Here is an 18,157-nt window from a genome sequence, read left to right as displayed (position 1 = left end):
ATTAATTGCTACGTTGTATACAATAACTGTACATTAATTGCAGAAGTTGCTGCAACTCTGTCCATCTCTGCACAAACGAGTGACCTTCCACCAGCTGTACTCTGCTTATTCACTTATTGATTTCACACTTTCCCAGAACAATACAGTTACATGTAACTTATACTGTACCTTCCACATGTCGTTCTTTGTCCTGGTGCTGATGCACCTGTCTCTGTGTCTTAAGATAAGTTACGCTGCACAGTATTTTACAGTAATGTGTTCTTGGTTCCTTACAGGGCTGCTGATTGGTTCTGGATGTGCTCTGTATCCTTTGGGTTGGAGCAGTGAGGAAGTCCGGCAGGCTTGTGGAAATCTATCAGCGCAGTTTGAACTGGGTGAGTACGAAACTACTATAGGGACATAGATTAAAAAGTGTGTTCACACATAAAGGTTAATAAAAAAATAGCAAATGCAGACTATTACCTAATACATTGCTTTATGCAGTATTACGTATAAGTACTAGGTTAGTGAAACTTCATAATGGTAAAAAGCTGACAGAAAAACACTCGATTTTTAGAATTTGTCAGGACCCTGACAAAATACCTAATTCAGATCTGATCGCTGTCGTGCAAAATTGCACAGCGGACGATTATCGAATGACTGCACATGCGTGATGCCAAACTGTGAGAGAATCGTGAAAACATTTTGATTGACAGGATGCGGATGTTTGGGGGGTGGTAACTGCCCGTTTTCTGGGCAGGTGTTACCAAGCGGTTTCAGGGCAGGTGTGTGACGTCAGCTCCGGCCCGATCAGCCTGTTTGTATCGCACTGTGGGAGTAGGTCCTGGGCTATGCACAGGCTGCACAGTATGGAAAAATCACGATGGTGAGTGAGTTGCGAGTGGATTTGCAGATGTCCGCTGTCTGGCAAAGTTTTCACATGGCGTACGCATGCATTTGCACACTTGCACGAGGCGGGTTTTTACTCTCTATAGGCGGCGACTATCTGATCGCAGCCCTCTGCAAAAACGCAGAGGAGCGATCAGGTCTGAATTATTCCCAAGCCCTTATCTGGTAGTGTCATGGAATATGTTAGAGAATACTAAATAAGCACCGTACACCAGATAGGGGATATTTATTTCAGTGTCACTAAGGTGCTTGGTCTGTGTTCCAGAGACAGTCCACTTATCTGAATATAATGCCAGTTTTGTGTAGTTGGCAGTTATTTGCTACTGTAATTTTAAAATCCCTTACAGCGCACGCTACTACACAAGGGGAAGACTGAAACTAGCATTGTAATATTATAGCCCTCCCGACTGCACCAGCGTGTGCTAGAGCTTAGGCAGCAGAGTCCATCTCTTCATCAGGTCCATAATGTGTTACTACTACCAGCAGCACCAATGTCTTAAACACACTGCAGTGCCCCCAGTTCACATTATGCCACACAGAACCCTCAGTTTACATATGCCACAGTGCCACCCACGCTTGTGATGTAGCTATGTGTGAGGGCGGGCCTCCCCAGCAAGGGCTTATCTACCCCTTGGCCAGGGTGGTATTAGCCAGGGAGATCCACCCGCGGCCAGGAGGTAGAATCATTTAGCAGTGGCAGTAAGTCCAAAATAAGCTACAGCTCCCAGCGGCAAGGGCTACTATGAGCTGTAGTTTATTTTGAGAGTGTAGGCAGCGTGTCTGTGCTCCGGAGTCTCCCTGGCTCCAGAGTGCCCCAAATACACAGCGTGCGCACTCCTCACACGCCAGCCGCTATATTGAACATTGCAGCAGACATCTGAGCAGTAACACGCCACCACCCGAGGGGGAAAATAAACTGAAGGTTGCCACCAGGCCTGAAGTGTAGCGAGCCCAAGAGGGGAGACGCTGCACTCGCCGCCAGTATCCCGGCGTCGGTCTCCTGACCGCTGGGATCCCAACAGCCGGGATATTGGCCCTCATTCCAAGTTGTTCGCTCGCAAGCGGATTTTAGCAGATTTGCTCATGCTAAGCCGCCGCCTACTGGGAGTGAATCTTAGCATCTTAAAATTGCGAACGATGTATTCGCAATATTGCGATTACACACCTCGTAGCAGTTTCTGAGTAGCTTCAGACTTACTCGGCATCTGCGATCATTTCACTGCTTGTCGTTCCTGGTTTGACGTCACAAACACACCCAGAGTTCGCCCAGACACTCCTCCGTTTCTCCGGCCAATCCTGCGTTTTTTCCGGAAACGGTAGCGTTTTTTCCCACACGCCCATAAAACGGCCTGTTTCCGCCCAGTAACACCCATTTCCTGTCAATCACACTACGATCGCCAGAACGATGAAAAAGCCGTGAGTAAAATTCCTAACTACATAGCAAATTTACTTGGCGCAGTCGCAGTGCGGACATTGCGCATGCGCATTAAGCGGAAAATCGCTGCGATGCGAAGATTTTTACCGAGCGAACAACTCGGAATGACCTCCATTATACTGATCCCATTGTGTATTATTGCTTTATTCATTTTCTATGTAAGGTGTCACATAAACATTGGATGTGACAACATACAGTATGTCTAGGAGTGAATTAGTAACATTACTACAACTTGTAAAGATGCACATACAGTGCACAACCATTGCTTTACATTTATATACACTCTCTCATATGGAAAATGGACATGGTCTCACTGCAAGGGGCGCAACCTCATATAAAAGACTACCTTATACTCTGTGATGTTTTTGCCTCCACTCCCCATTCCGGTCCCTTCCTGTCAATCGCTCTGCATTTAAAATCTCACTACAAGCGGCATCACAAAAGTATCTTGCGATTGCAGCGCATGCGCAGTCTACCGATAACCTCTCAATTACATGAACATCGGCATTGCGTACAAGTATGAATTTCAATTTTTCATTCAGTACGAATCACAAAGTGCCCCAGACAGCAGTTCATTGGCCAGATGCATCATCGCTTGGAAAGTGATAAAATGGAGAATGAAAAAGTGCCAGCCATCAGCTCCTAACTGCTATTTTTCAATCACAGCCTGTTACATAGCAGGTGGGACCTGATTGGCTGGTACTTTTTCACTCTCCATTTTATCACTTTCCAAGCGATGATGCATCTAGCCCTTTGTCTTTCTGCCTTAGCCAGCCTATGCGGGTACTATGATGTGGAAACATCCCTTCCCCCAGACTATGCCCTTGTTTCCCTTACTTTGCCAGGGGTGCTTGGAGCCCTAGATACACCCCTGCTCCCCAGTGTGTGGGGCCCCTGGGCAACCGGCTCTGCTGTCCTGTTGTTAATCCGGTTCTGATAAGCAGTTGTTGGCAATTTTGTTTCGTAGGGATCCCGCTGCCGGTATTGTGAGCATTAGGATTTCGACGTTTGGGATGCCGACTGGATCCACCTTCTGGGAGCTACCACTGTATATTAGATATTATAATGTAGACTCCTCCTGGTTAATTTAAATATGCAAATTAGATTGTGTTCAAGATATGGGCCCTAATTGTATATGCTTTCGATTTGTGGTACATTTAGTTGAATTTATGGGTTTGGTTTTAAGAAATAGCTTTTTCATCTTCATAATTATTTCATGATTGTCTCTTTATTACCTTTCTACTTCAGGCAATACTGAAGGAGGACCCTCCTCCGGAGAGGAGATATATGTAGATGCATGTCTCCTGTAACTGTTTATACCTTCTTTATTTTGACTGAACGTCATACTCACTAATCATTTTGCTTTGATTTTTTTTTTACATTTTTTGAATTTGAATGATCTCTCTGGAGCCTGAGATGAAGATTAATGAATTCATGTAGGAAAAGAAACCTCAAGGGGTTCATTTAAATAATTGCTACTTGCATTTGAATATTCAAGCCTAAGTAAAAGAAATAAAATAAAATACTGTAGCTGAACAGGGGATAAGTCAAATAAGGCTGTACTTGGTCATTTCAATTAAATGTGAAGAGAATGTTTCTACAGGGGTTCTCCATTTATATGATATTATCTCTACATATTTGTCTGGTCTAAATATTAGGTATGGCTGTATAAAATGAGTACAATTAAATTCTTAGCTTTTTCCCCCACTTTATCTCTTCTGAGAGTGCTCCTCCTCCTCCTAACAAGGGAAATGTGTGACATCATTGGGGGTTAAGTATGACATCACTGGCCAGGTCAGGAAAAGATGTTAAACTTTCACAGAGAAGGTCAAAAGGTAGCACACAAAAGCATAATCTGCAATCCCTTCTGTAGCACACTGGGGGCCGCGCATCGCAATGGGTAATGCCGCCCAGTATGCTAACTGGCGGCCACCAGGTACGACCGCAATTTACATTGCAGTCGCAGCAATTGTGGGCGATACCCTGCAGCCGCAGCTAGGCAGTGTATACAGAAGATCAGCTGCCATTTTTCCCATCAGAGTGGCTGCACATGACGTCATGCAGTGACCCCAAAAAGCAGCCGCCCCGCCCCATTTTCCTAACACTGCCGCCGCAATGGTCCATCGTGACACCCCGCATGCCCCATGAACGCCTCTGCCTGTCAATCAGGAAGATGCGTTTGCACCCATTGTGAACTGATCACATTCAGCAGCCGCGCATGTGCAGGACGGAACCTGCACATGGGCACTGGTGCCGCTGACGTGGTAATTGCGGATCCGATCGCTTAGCGATGCGACCTGTATAACCCTCGCAATGGCTTAAATTTGCTCATAGGCTGCGCATCTTGGCCACCTCATCTTTATCTAGCAAATAAGCCTGGACTGGAATGTCATATACTACTGAGCAGTTATTGTATCATATCCATGGCTGCCAGCTACAAAATAGGAAATTTTCCTGACTCTAATATATAACATGGCATACCTCCAACCATACTGTACCAAATGGAAAACTGTGGATAGTTTAGGCAAAACCCTGATTTGGCCAGACCAAGAATGTCCCCAAGCCACCCAAGAACTTTCCAACTGGGAATTGCTCCAAGCCACAATTTTGGTGGTGAATGGGAGGGAAGTGGGTATGGGGTGGTGGAGTGAGAAGATGCAGCTCAGACACTGCACATGGGTCCCCTTCTCTCATAAGATACCAGTGGGTCCCACCCATACATGGATATCAGTAGCACTCCAGGATCTATAGCAATGTCAATAGAAAGTTGGAGTATGGACAGAAGATACAGATGTGTTCTCATACATCTTTGCTGCAGTGAGACCAAACGGCCCCTCTTGGCACGCCAATTCCTCTGCTAGCGCTGGGCGTCCTTTTTCGTCTTTTGCATGTGATGCGACTAGGGGGCATCGGGAGGCTGTGCTGATTAATTTGATATGCAAAGCTTTTATATCTGTGTGTGACCGAGTCTCTGAATCTGTGCACGAAGTGCTACAATGCAGGGCCGCAGCTTTTTTCCATGCCAAGTTCTGTTGTGCTTTGTATACAGACTCGGTTGCACACAGATATACAGGTATCGTATATCAAATTAAGACATTCCCGCCAAAGACACCCGATGTTAGCGGAGTTGCATAGCACGTCAGCTCATTCACGCCTGGCATCTCCTGCTGCGTGGCATATTGAGTCTAGATGTATGAGGGCACATCATTAGAAAATGCACAGTGCCAGTGTCTTCACTGTTTTCTGTGCTGGACTATCTTTACAAAGACTTTGTCAGAAAGATGGCTCAGCTGGACGTTAAGTAACAATGTTAGTCTTCACTGAGTGTAGGGTGGGCAGTGTGAGGTCCCCTGGTTGATCCATATGCCCATGTGCTCCGCGCACCCTGCACCTATCATATATACACCACTGCCCCCACATCTCGGACACATCCCAAATATTTTTGTAGTTTCTGAAACTTTGGCCAACTGCATGTTTATATGGGAATGTTCCGCGTACTTACCTATACAAGTTTTGTTTGTGAGCTACAAAATGAAAGCTGAAATATCCTTTTGCCTTGATCGACCTTTATCTTGGTGTCCGGAAAGGATTTATTGCAACACATGGAACTTTATTATAACACAGGCATAACCAATTTTCTGCCTGATAATCCTTCTAAATGATTTATGTGAGTGTTAAATAATAATTTTGCATCTTGATGTGCTCTCGAGTCTGTGAAATTACTGACCTTCTCAAATTTTTATTCTGGTAAATAGAAGTTCTGGGACATTAGCAAGTTTGTAGTTCAAAACAACACCACTATGTTACATGTGGTGACAATGAGGGACGTGAGAATCTCAGGTGTCTTATTCCGACCTTCTTACATTCATCCTGCAAAGGATGAATGCGCCGTAATCTTTATGGAGAACAATAGGAGTGTTGCTTACCCTGTGTACATTCTAAATCCTACAGTATTTTATATCTTCCTATGTTAATACATCAATTAAGAAATATATGAATTCTAAAGCCTTTTTAAGAACAGGATTAATATACAGTATAATAAAATAGGGCTCATTGGGGGAATTCAATTAAAGGCGCTATTGAAAAGCGTTGGGAAATGAGTGCCTGGAGTTATTCAATTAGACGCGCTGTAAACTCGTGACTAGAGGATTTCTGATCATGCCCTCCTGTGGTCCGAGCAGAAACCTATCAAAACTAGTGCCTACCTCCCACGCTAAAAGCATCGCGCCCTGTATTTAAGTCGGAGGATGCTGTTTACCACGACTAAACGGCATTCTTTTGGCGCGGTAACCTGCATCTTGCAACTTAAGTGCCAGACATGATGTGGCTGATTAAATAGCTCCAGGCACTCATTCCCGACACTATTCAATATTGCATTTAATTGCACGCCGATGATTATACTTATGAAAAGACGCACATAACATAAAAAGCCCTTCCATGTAAATATTGATTTGTATACCTCTTCTGATACGTCCAGCTTAAAAACAGTGTTTGTGCCAGGTGTACTTCAGGCTGTAACACTGTCAAACCACTTTTCTATGCTATCCTTAATCACATTAACCTATTTATACACAATACAATGATATTGTCTTGACAATTGGGAAAGTTTTTAATATAAAATTGAATAAAATACATTTATTCTTTTCCCTTTAAAAAAGTGAAATAAAAATCATCTTAGTTTAGTAGTTCAGTTAAGTAGTGCAAAGATGGCCGACAATTGATAATGAGAATAATGTTATCCATGTGCTCATTATACATACAGATGTGTCCTCCTAAATCCTTGCTGCAGTCACGTTAAACAGCCCTAGTCTGGCTAGGCTAGTCGCACCTAGTCATGAGCGTGCATAGCTATGCGAATAGGACGCACAAGCAGACTCTGCTGATTAAAAGGATATGTGGCATGCCTATATTCTGTGTGCAACTACAGCTGTATCTGCATACAAAATGCTATGTTACAGTGTTTTCCTGGAAAGCAGCCATTGACACTGTAATGTAGCATTTTGTGTGCATTTTGTGAATATAGGTATGCCGCATATCATTTTAGTCAACAGAGTCTATTTGTGCGTCTTACTCGCATAGTGATGCGAATAAGATGCATATTCGGAAAAAACAAGAAGCCTGACGTTAGCAGAGCTGCCCGAGAACTGCCGGCTCACTGACACCAGTCATCTCGCGGTGCATGATGCATTGAGTCTAGATGTATGAGGACACTTCTGTACTTTATTTAATAGTCAATGGGGTAAATTTACTAAGGTGTGAGGTTTTTTTAGAACTGGTGATGTTGCCAATAGCAACCAACCAGATTCTACTTAACATTTATCTAGCTGCTTCTAGAAGATAATAGAATCTGATTGGTTGCTATGGGCAACATCACCAGTTCTAAAAGAAACTCCCATCTTAGTAAATTTACCCCACTGTCCTCAAGAAAAAATATAGGTAATCATTATTCAATCTAATAGGGTATATCCCAAATAATAATGTGCAACAATAAAGGAACAACAAAGCAGTATTCTATATATCTGTATTCTCACCAATTGTTGTGGTCGGGTATATGTAATAAGGTCTGTGTAACACTGTGCTACTAGACCAGTGAAAGACAAATCAGATATCTCTAGTTATAGTACAAGGTTGATGGCTGCTGCATATCATGTGATGGGCAGTGATTGATATGTGAGTGGATCACCTATGAATACTGGGAGATGCTGAAGAGCTGGGCATCTGCTACTGAAACATCTCCCTACGTGGGGTCTTAATCAATGTGGTGCAGACCCCTGTCATAAAGGAGAAACAACATTGAGGGTATCTGAAAAATAAGGGGGAGAGAACAGTGAGTGAACGGACCTGGAAGGTAGTCCCCACATAAATAGGTACATGGGGAGATTCTGTGGTTGCACTAGTATCTCTCTGACTCCCTGTTGTTTGAACAGCACAGAGTAGTACAGAGTGAGTGTTCGCACAGATGCCTGAAAAGAAAAACAATACCTGGAGACACTCCAATGCTATGTTAGATGCTGCCGAGCAACTGAATACAGCAAGTGCACTTGCCCGTACTCAGACGCCAAACGTACGTTTCACCCAAGGACTTTTTCACCCTTCCCTGTGTTCGTTTGAGTATGCTCATAAGATCATACCATTTTTATCTAGTTTTAATTGAATAAATCTTAATTTCTGTACAGATATATTTTTTTCATTTTTGCTAGGTGAGTGCCCCAACTAATAGAGTACTGCTTTTTTTTGCAAATCCCATTTATACTTATTTTAGTCTATGCATTCACCTACAGTAACGTAATTTCCAATCTATTTATGGATAGACATTTTTACACTGGATCAACCTACCCACACCACTTATCTTCAAGTCTCTGTACCAGTGCTCAAGTCCTAACCCCTTTTCCCTCTGTTTACCATTTGATATAATCTAGTTGCACCACAAAAGATTTGTGTGTGATCAGCTGGAGGTGTCCATATGCAACAATCAACCAATAGTAGTTAGTAGTGACAATGCTTAAGTAGTGACAATGCTACATGTGCCCGTACCACCCATTCTCATTTTGCCTTTCCAGACAACAGGTGGCACAAGTCAACAAAAGGGAAAAATGCCTTTACAGACACATGCGTGCGCAGTTTACAATGCGCACGTACAGTATGAAAATATGTATTTTGTGCAAAAAGAAAATTAATATACATCCATGCCAGACCTGGCAATGTCTAGCATAATAGGCTATGCTTGCCTCTTGGTAGGCTACGCCAAACTGTGGTTACTGTGTCACAAGGTAGTATTAATAATAATGCAGTGCCAAGGATTATGGAACCCGGTGACAATTCTGAAGTAACTTTGCAATAAATAGTAGGTGGAGACTACTGCCAACGCTGGAATCCTAATCCCTACAACCGGGATCCTGAATGTAAGTATCCCAGGGAGGTTTGGGTTAGGCTGCGGGGGGAGGGTTAGGGTTAGGCTAAGGGAGGGAGGGTTAGGTTTAGGCAGGGTTAGGGTCAGTTTGCTGCCAGGGAAGGTTAGGGTTAGGCTACGAGATGGAAGGGTTAGGTTTAGGCTGCAGTAAGGGGGTGGATAGGGTCAGGCTGTGGGCAGGGGAGGTTAGGGTTCGACTGTGGGAAGGGAGGGTTAGGGTTAGACTGCAGGCAGGAGATATTAGGGTTAGACTGCAGGCAGGAGATATTAGGGCTAGGCTGCAGGGAGGGTTAGGGAGAGGATTAGGATTAGCTACCACCTGCACCCCTGTTGGCATTTCAAACAGTCGGGGTGTCAGTATTCTGACCACCGGCATCCCGACTGCCGGTATCCCTTACCGAACCCATTCCAGGTAATTAGAAGTAGTATGTGCTTGAGACTTCAGGAGAAAACTATAACACTGGTAAAGAATCCAGCCTAATGCCTGATACACAGTAAGAGAGACCAGTATAGCAGCAATAGTCAAAGCTGGGTTTTGGTACATGGTTAATTTAAACAGAGGAAGAGACAAGTGCTGGATACTGGTGTACCAACTCAGTCTGACTGATGTATACAGTGGCTGAGGTGTGCTGGGGGACAATGATGACACTGCAACAGGTTTCATAAAAAGCCCTTTAGAAATCCCCATGTACTTTCCTGTGCCTGGTAATCTGAGCAGTTGCACTGGCTGACGCAAAGAATCGGTAACCACGACCTGTGCACCCTCTACATCTCGGGATGCCGGGCGTAAGAAAACATGAGCTATAGTTGACAGGAAGCCTTATATACTGACTGACTTTGAGTGCATATGTAATATGATGTGAGTCAGAGGCTGGTTTGATTAATATTTCAATTTTCTGGATTTAGTATATCAAAAAGAACAGTAAATTTTAAATAATAAATTAGTGAATTTAACAGTATTATTAACCCTAGTGAGACTATGGGGCAGACTCAAGTAGCCGTGAAGCTTACCGCGCAGATCTAGCTCTGAGTTTAATGCCTAAAGCTATTCAATTAGTAGCCAATTTCCCTGTGTGGTAAGATCTCAGCTAATGTGCATTAAACACTCTCTACATTGCCTAGGCTTTTTACCTGACCAAATAAATCCGCCTTACAAGGACTGTACCGTCCAAATAAAAGAAGCCGGGACAACTGTAGGAACAGTTTGGAACAAGTAGAGCAACCTGGGCAATATGTTAATTTTATCTGAATAATTAATTCTGCCAGTCCTAGATATATAGGGGAGCCCAGTGTGCCAGATCTCCTTTAATGCTTTGTAACAGGGGCCTGTCGTAGTTTACCTTCTCTAATTGTGTAAACCAAGGTTTAACACATTGCGAATTAAGCGGCACATGTGTAGATGGGTATACCTTGACGTAAATTACAGCATTTATTGGACCTTAAATATTATTATTTATTTTTATTTTTGGATTGTGGGTGGAAACCGGAGTAACCGGAGGAAACCCACGCAAGTACGGGGAGAATATACAAACTCCACACAGGGCCATGGTGGGAATCGAACCCATGACCTCAGTGCTGTGAGGCAGTAATGCTAACCATTACACCGTCCACACTGCCCCAAATACAGTATCATCTTAGACTTTACACTTGGCTGAGAGTACAGGGATGGGGATTGCTTAAGGATTTCATTGTATGGAGTGCAGCTAATTTACGGTATTTACTTTAAGAGAGCATTAGGCGCCAGCCGGAATCCCGGCTACCAAGGGCTCTTCCCACTCGTGGGTTTCCACGACACCCATAAAGTGGGAATAGAGCCTGTGGCGAACCACCGAGCCCGCAGTGTGGCGAGCGCAGTGAGCCGGCAAGGGGCTTTGTTGCGCTCACCCCCTTGCCAGCATTCTAGCGCCCGGGATCCCGCCATCGGTATGCTGACTGCAGGCATCCCATACCCAACGCCATGGGATATGCAGCAATAGTTACAAACAAAACTCTGTTGTACACTATGCATCACACTATTACAGCTCCTAATAGATGTGATGATCTTTACGCTATGTATCCGCACATTTAAGCAACTCCACTTTATCAGAGTTTGGTATTATATATTACATTAAGCAAATTGCTCTTTTATTAATAGAAGAAGCCATTAGTAAGGTGAACTCCAAGTTGACTTCCAGATTCCTTTCTCACAGTAGTGAATATGTACCGTGTTTACATGCAGGTAGCAATGCTTTGAAAGGTAAACGTTATTCAGGTTTAACCTTTGGTTATAGTAGTGGCAGTGCCAGGACGGCAAACCAAGCATACAGTATCTGCTGTCAGTGTATCCTAGTAGTGGAAAATTAAATATTCTTGACAAATTAATTGCCAATTTAATTTATTCCCAGAATTCATTACCTCAAGTAATGTTTTCTAGTAGTTCTAGTAAGAAAGGATTAAATCCAATTTTAAATCCATGTTACACATTGTCTATCACCTTCTCCATGTATAAAGACTCCTACAGCTAAATGTTATAGCCTCCGAGTTCCGGTGGTGCAGGAGTTTGCCTGTTTTTTTTTTTTTTACTTGCAGTCATTTACAAGGCATAGCCAGGTTGGTTTTGCTAATTTAAATGATTGCTGCTTTAAAAAAACAGAGTGAAGTTCAGATCAAGTGAATGCTCTCACACGGGAGGGTGAGGCGGTCCACTGGGAGAGATCAAACTCTGATGCGAGACTCGCACAAAATTCCCACACCTCCTGAACTCGAAGGCTGTTACATTTAGCTGCTATAATCTGACTACTCTCCCAGTGTGGAACCCCTCTCTGTACAGATGAGAAGGCGTCTGCCTTTCAGGTATGGTGGATGTCCCCTTGTCACCTGCAAAGTACAAGGAATGATAAACTGTTTAGATAAATCTTGTGTGTGTAAGTCTAATTTATTTATATACATTAAATCGGCCACCTCTAAGGCTGGGTACACACTTGCCGATGCACATCAGATGTGATTTCATGCAAGATTTTCCCCCGCAAACGTTATCTTTCATACACACTGAACGATATTATTTACTATATTGTCAGTGACGGCACCCGGCACATTCAGTCCAGCACAATATCTTTAGATTTCAAGGTAAAAACAAAAATATTGTACATCGTTAATGATATAGTGAATACATACTGGACGATGTGAACGATATATATCATGCGATCTGCCGAATCAGACGATATATCGGGTGCATATCGCCAAGTGTGTATCCAGCCCATGGTGCCATTTTTCCAATGTAAAGAAGTGAAATGTATCTATTCTATAATTACTGCGTGATGACAAGGGAATTAATGTGGGGGCATAATATGGTGTCAGAGGCATTAATGTGTGGGGCATAATATAGTGGTGGGCATAACATAGTGTCAGGGGCATTACTGTGTGGGGCATAATATGGTGAAAGGGGCATAACTGTGGTGGCATTAATATGGTGTCAGAGGCATTACTGTGGAGACTTAATATGGTGCAAGGGGCATAATATGGCGGTGCTTCGTATGTGCATAGGAATTTAATTAAATTTTGTTTTAAATACAGTGTGATTCAAAAGTCTCTGTACACCCTTTTGTTTCAAAAACTGTGCAGGAAATGGGAAAACTGAATACTCAGTAAGGTATGGGTGAGGTGGGCTATCTTTTAGGGTATGTACTGAACATGGGCGCCATCTTAAAATCAGCCATCTTGAATCTAAGTCAGTTTTTTCAAATGGAAAGGGGGTTGTGTAAAATGTCAAAAAACATCAGAATTTGCTAAAAAGATTATTGCTGCAAACAGATTTCAAATAGCAGTTATGGTTCAAAAGTGAGCCTACCTCACCCATGCCTTACTGGAGTATTCAGTTTCCCATTTCCTGCACAGTTTTTGAAACAAAAGGGTATACTGCGACTTTTGAATCACCCTGTATATATTTATCTTTACTCTTTATGTATAGCTTATTTTTTATTTTTGGGAGGGCCCTGCCTATTTTGTCAGTCCCGTTCCCTACAATATCTGATGGCAGCCCTGTCTATTGGTATTCTAAATTCTTTATGATGAGATTTCCACAATTATATTCCATTAATAAAGTGCAAACAGCATAACATTTACTCAACAAAGGTGCATTATTTCACATTTATCTATGAGAAACTTCATCTGCCAGTTTGCTGACCAACTTCAAAAGTATCTTAGATATCGGATTTTTCAATTTTTAAAAAAATATTTATCTACCATAATGAGATATCTTAGGAATGAGACCCAAGTCTAAACACAAGATGCATTTATGCTTCACATAAATCTTACACACATAGCCTGAAGGTAATTTTATACAATATTTTTAATAATTGTGTGCATTAAACAACCAACAGAAATCAAAGGTTTCACTATCACAGTTGCGCTAAAATTTTTTTCAATATTTCAGAACATTTTGGATATAGAGACTCAACCTGTATCTATAGTGTAAACAGGTCTAAAATCACAAAAAAAAATATGACATGGACATTTGTTATTAAACACATTATAAATAATAACACACTATACTAAAAAAGTTGATGTTAAAAGAGTACTTGCCCACTAGGAGGATATAATGACTGGATTGCAGTGTATGAGCCCAGCGGCGGCTACTATCTTTGATGAGGAATGGGCTGCTGCGGGCCAGGTCTTGGGAGAGGAGGAGAGCTGCTGCTGCCGGCCATGTCCCGGGACCGCACATGCGCAGTCAAGCAACAGCTTGTCTGCCCATGCGCAACCCCCCAGCTATAAACTGTATTGGCTGCAGTGCATAAAAGCCGGGGTTTGCGCATGCGCAGACAAGCCGCTGCTTGACTGTGCATGCGCGGATCGCTACAAGGCGATCGCAGCCCCGTCTGGCAGTCCCGGAGGTAGGAGACACCTCCCAATGGGACTGCCTGTACTGGTGTTGACTGACAGGTAGGACTTCTGATAGAAGTCATCACTGCCAGTCACTGTGTAGCCAGTGCAGTCCGGTACTGTATAAGACTCATTTTATGGGCAAGAGCCAGATGCAGCCAATTGGATTCTTAAAACATAAACTTCAGCGATTCCAGCAATTAAAGTTTTGAATCCAGCGTGTCATAGTGGGCACTATAAATATCATACAGTCTCCGCATATGCCTGCAGTGCTTGCCTTGTCCAGGTCTTCTTGCATTAGAAGCAGAGTATGGGGATTCTGTTCATAGGGAAACTCGACAGTGCTGCGCCAACACTTAGTTTGCTTGGTCTAGCCTAACATTGATGCTGATTGTGGCCAATGGGCCCACTATGGCACCTAACTGGCAATCTGGCCCTGGCACCCTGAAGGCGATGGTTTCAGTCATCGCCCATCTAATTAGGTCTAAGCCTACTCAGAATGACTGAAGAGCTACTATGCTGGAGCCAAGAAATCTATGTTGGAAGACGCAGTCCCTGGCCCCAGCACACATACAAAACGAGGGTGCCTTGCCCCATTTTGAAAAGTGATCTCTATCGCCACCACCCAATTGGCTTTGGGACACTGTGAGTGAGATCACATAAAGAGCTTGGGATACATGCGCAGTACAGACCCTGCTCATGCTCTAACTGGTAAACCATCGGGTACAACTCTGAATCAGGCTCTACTGTATGTGTAGCCGGTATTCAGTTGATCTACACTGTCTAGAAAGTCAATAGATTGACCCCGAATAGTCGACATGCATTAGATCAACATGGTCGGTCAACATGGTCAAAAGGTCGTCAGGTAAAAGGTAGACGGTGCTTTAGGTCGATAGGTACAAAAGGTCAACAGTTCAAAAGGTCAACATGACAGTGGTCGACACAAGCTTTTAGGAGGTTTTCATATATTTTTAAACTTTTGCTTGATTTACCATCTACGTGGACCTCAATTGGGAATAAGATCAAATCACCTTGCCTGAAGCGTGGCGAGCGTCTTCGTTTGCGATACAGTAATTAGGATAACATATCATGAAACATAGGAAGATACACACACACAAAAACTAAAGAAAAACTTGTATCAATCTTTTCTGTTGGCCATTGCAATGAATACCTTTTGACCCTGTTGAACTTTTGTGCCTGTAAACCTTTTGTACGTTCTACCTTTCCATGTTGACCTTTTGACCCTGTCAACTTAATGCATGTCGACCATATGGGGTTGATCTAATGACTGTGTATCTATTTCCTGTAGATCTTCTAGTATACACCAGTGTAGCCAGATGTAGAAAAAAATAAAGACAAATTAGAAGCTAACAACTTTTGTGAGTATTATCTATTAACCTCAATGGCTGAACGTTTTCTACAAGTTTTAAAAACCCTGAGATGCGCGGTCACACCCCTTTTTTGTGCCCACCCGATTCCCCAACAGTAAATATTATATGATCATCACATCTCAATGTGTTTTTCCTTGATTTAGTTTACAATTACTTAATGACACCCAGAAATGTGTAGTCTCAACATTAGCTGGAGTTTGTTTCTTGAGTACATGTGGAGAGACAGAGGCCCTCATTCCGAGTTGTTCGCTCGCAAGCTGCTTTTAGCAGCTTTGCACACGCTAAGCCGCCGCCTACTGGGAGTGAATCTTAGCTTCTTAAAATTGCGAACGAAAGATTCGCAATATTGCGAAAAGACATCTCTGTGCAGTTTCTGAGTAGCTCGAGACTTACTCTGCCAGTGCGATCAGTTCAGTGCTTGTCGTTCCTGGTTTGACGTCACAAACACACCCAGCGTTCGCCCAGACACTCCTCCGTTTCTCCAGCCACTCCCGCGTTTTTCCCAGAAACTGTAGCGTTTTTCCCCACACGCCCATAAAACGGCCTGTTTCCGCCCAGAAACACCCACTTCCTGTCAATCACATTACGATCACCAGAACGAAGAAAAAACCGTGAGTAAAATACCTAACTGCATAGCAAATTTACTTGGCGCAGTCGCAGTGCGGACATTGCGCATGCGCACTAAGCGGAAAATCGCTGCGATGCGAAAAAATTTACTGAGCGAACAACTCGGAATGACCACCAGAATGTCCAGCGCTGCGGTGTATCAGGTACTGTTATGCAATATGAAAATGTCATCACTGCAGCCATGCTAATTCTTTTGTCGCTCTTTGCTTGTTGCAGGCACCTGCAGAATTGGATGGGCGTACTATTGTACTGGAGGAGGAGCAGCTGCTGCAATGCTGATCTGCACGTGGTTGTCGTGTTTCTCCGGAAAAAAACAAAAGCAATACCCGTATTAGGAGTTGCAGGGAGATGATGCATTGTCATAGGAAGACCTACACGGAACACAATTCTTTGAGTTCTGACTCTTGCCAGTAGAACAGCTGTCACCTTGGAAAATGAGCCTTTGCATCTTTGTGATCTGTGTGTCTGCTGGTAAAATCTGCTCTAAATGACAAAATGCAATTTATAAACTAATAAAGGACTGGTTCTAAGTGGGGATATTCCACTACAGGCTTACCGTGCTGTTGAGAGGTCACCGTAATAGTGGAGCAAGGAGTTTTCTAGTCTTCATTGCTATAAGCACATGCATATATGAGTAGCACAAAGGCATACGCTATTACACAGTCTTTGTTTATTATGTTTACTTGCCAGAAGGGTCTAGAGTTGCATTAAATATAATTTAAGACACATTGGAGGACATTTTCTCCTATTTCCATGTTTTTCCTAATTCTGGCTCATTAGTCTAATACTACAGTAGAATCAAGTTAAAAATATCTATCTGTCAGGTCTCCACTGAAAATCTAATATTGATCAGTGGTACCATAAGTAAGTAGAGAGACGGCGGGGATGAAGAGAGGTTCAATGCAGGTGACTGGGAAATGTCAAAATATAATAATTGGTTTAGGGGTCATGAGTGGAGAAGATAGGACATTTTTAAATGTCTGATAAAAGTCATGATTGTTGTTAAAAGCTTAATATAGGAAGCGGTTAATTATAGGAGGTTTGTAAAGCAATATTCAATGTGTGAGGTTATAAATTGATCAATTATTTTCCAGGAAGAGAAAAAAAAGAAAATAATTCATTACCTTTGTATGATTGAAATTGTGTTACTTCCAAACAGTCACACTCCGATGTGTGGTCCCCAGAATTGTAACTAGCACAAGACTTAGACCACTGAAACTGTGTTCTGCCCTGTACATGCCCATTCTCTCTACCTTCCCTGAGTTTCTATGGGAATTGCAGTCAATCAAATAAAACAATATTTATTGGCCTTTTCACACCTCTAGAATAACATGGAAACTGGAGAACTTTATCTCCTGGAGTTTGTTCTGCAATTTAATAAACCTAGCACCAGAGGGTTTACATTCAGTATTATTTTTCATTTCTGCTGATAATTTTGTATTATATTAATTGGACCAATAATCACCATTTAAACATATCTATTGTTTTATGTGTACATGCACCTATAGGAACATATATTGCATCACACTTACTGTACACACTTTTCGTATTCTTTTTAAATTACAAAAAAATAACCTACATAACACAGGTACTACTTTATATGCACATGAGATGCAATAACCTGAAATTGTATCAGTGGAACTTCAATAATCTTGTTATCAATAGTAATCTCTTATTTGCATAAACTGCTTTTGTTCTGCATTGACATAGAAATTCTATTTTGTGGTTTAGTTATGATGTTTTTATGCTATGTTTTGTTATAATTTTTTAAATGACAAAAACAATTACAAGGTAATATGTTTGTATTTAAAAATATAAATAAAATCTGTAAATACACAAGTTTCTTTATTTTTGGTTTGTAGATTAAACAATAAATTACACGTTACTTTTAAAAAAAAAACTTTTTATCGACAGTTACATATATGTCTAAATGATTTTAAAGCAAGGATATTTGGAATCTTTATTTTATTTTAATGTCCGAAAGGTTTTATATTAGGTTTAAAATATAGGGTCTTATTTTGTCTTTTGCCCGAGATCCACGGGCGT

General features: G+C 42.3%; 1 protein-coding gene across 1 annotated transcript in view; it reads left to right on the top strand.

Moving 5' to 3' along the window:
* LHFPL6 (LHFPL tetraspan subfamily member 6) overlaps window positions 1–17,900 on the top strand; it is a 239,196-nt gene extending 221,296 nt beyond the window's left edge. The window contains exons 3-4 of the mRNA XM_063951895.1: window positions 276–374; window positions 16,328–17,900. Coding sequence (XP_063807965.1) covers window positions 276–374; window positions 16,328–16,446 — 218 coding nt within the window. The 3' untranslated portion in view covers window positions 16,447–17,900. The remainder of the gene's footprint in view (window positions 1–275; window positions 375–16,327) is intronic.
* The last annotated feature ends 257 nt before the right edge of the window (window positions 17,901–18,157 follow it).

This window comes from Pseudophryne corroboree, chromosome 2 (genome assembly GCF_028390025.1).
Source record: "Pseudophryne corroboree isolate aPseCor3 chromosome 2, aPseCor3.hap2, whole genome shotgun sequence".
Lineage (NCBI taxonomy): Eukaryota > Metazoa > Chordata > Amphibia > Anura > Myobatrachidae > Pseudophryne > Pseudophryne corroboree.
The sequence above is the reverse complement of the archived record's forward strand: the minus strand, read 5'-3'. Positions and strand labels throughout refer to the sequence as shown.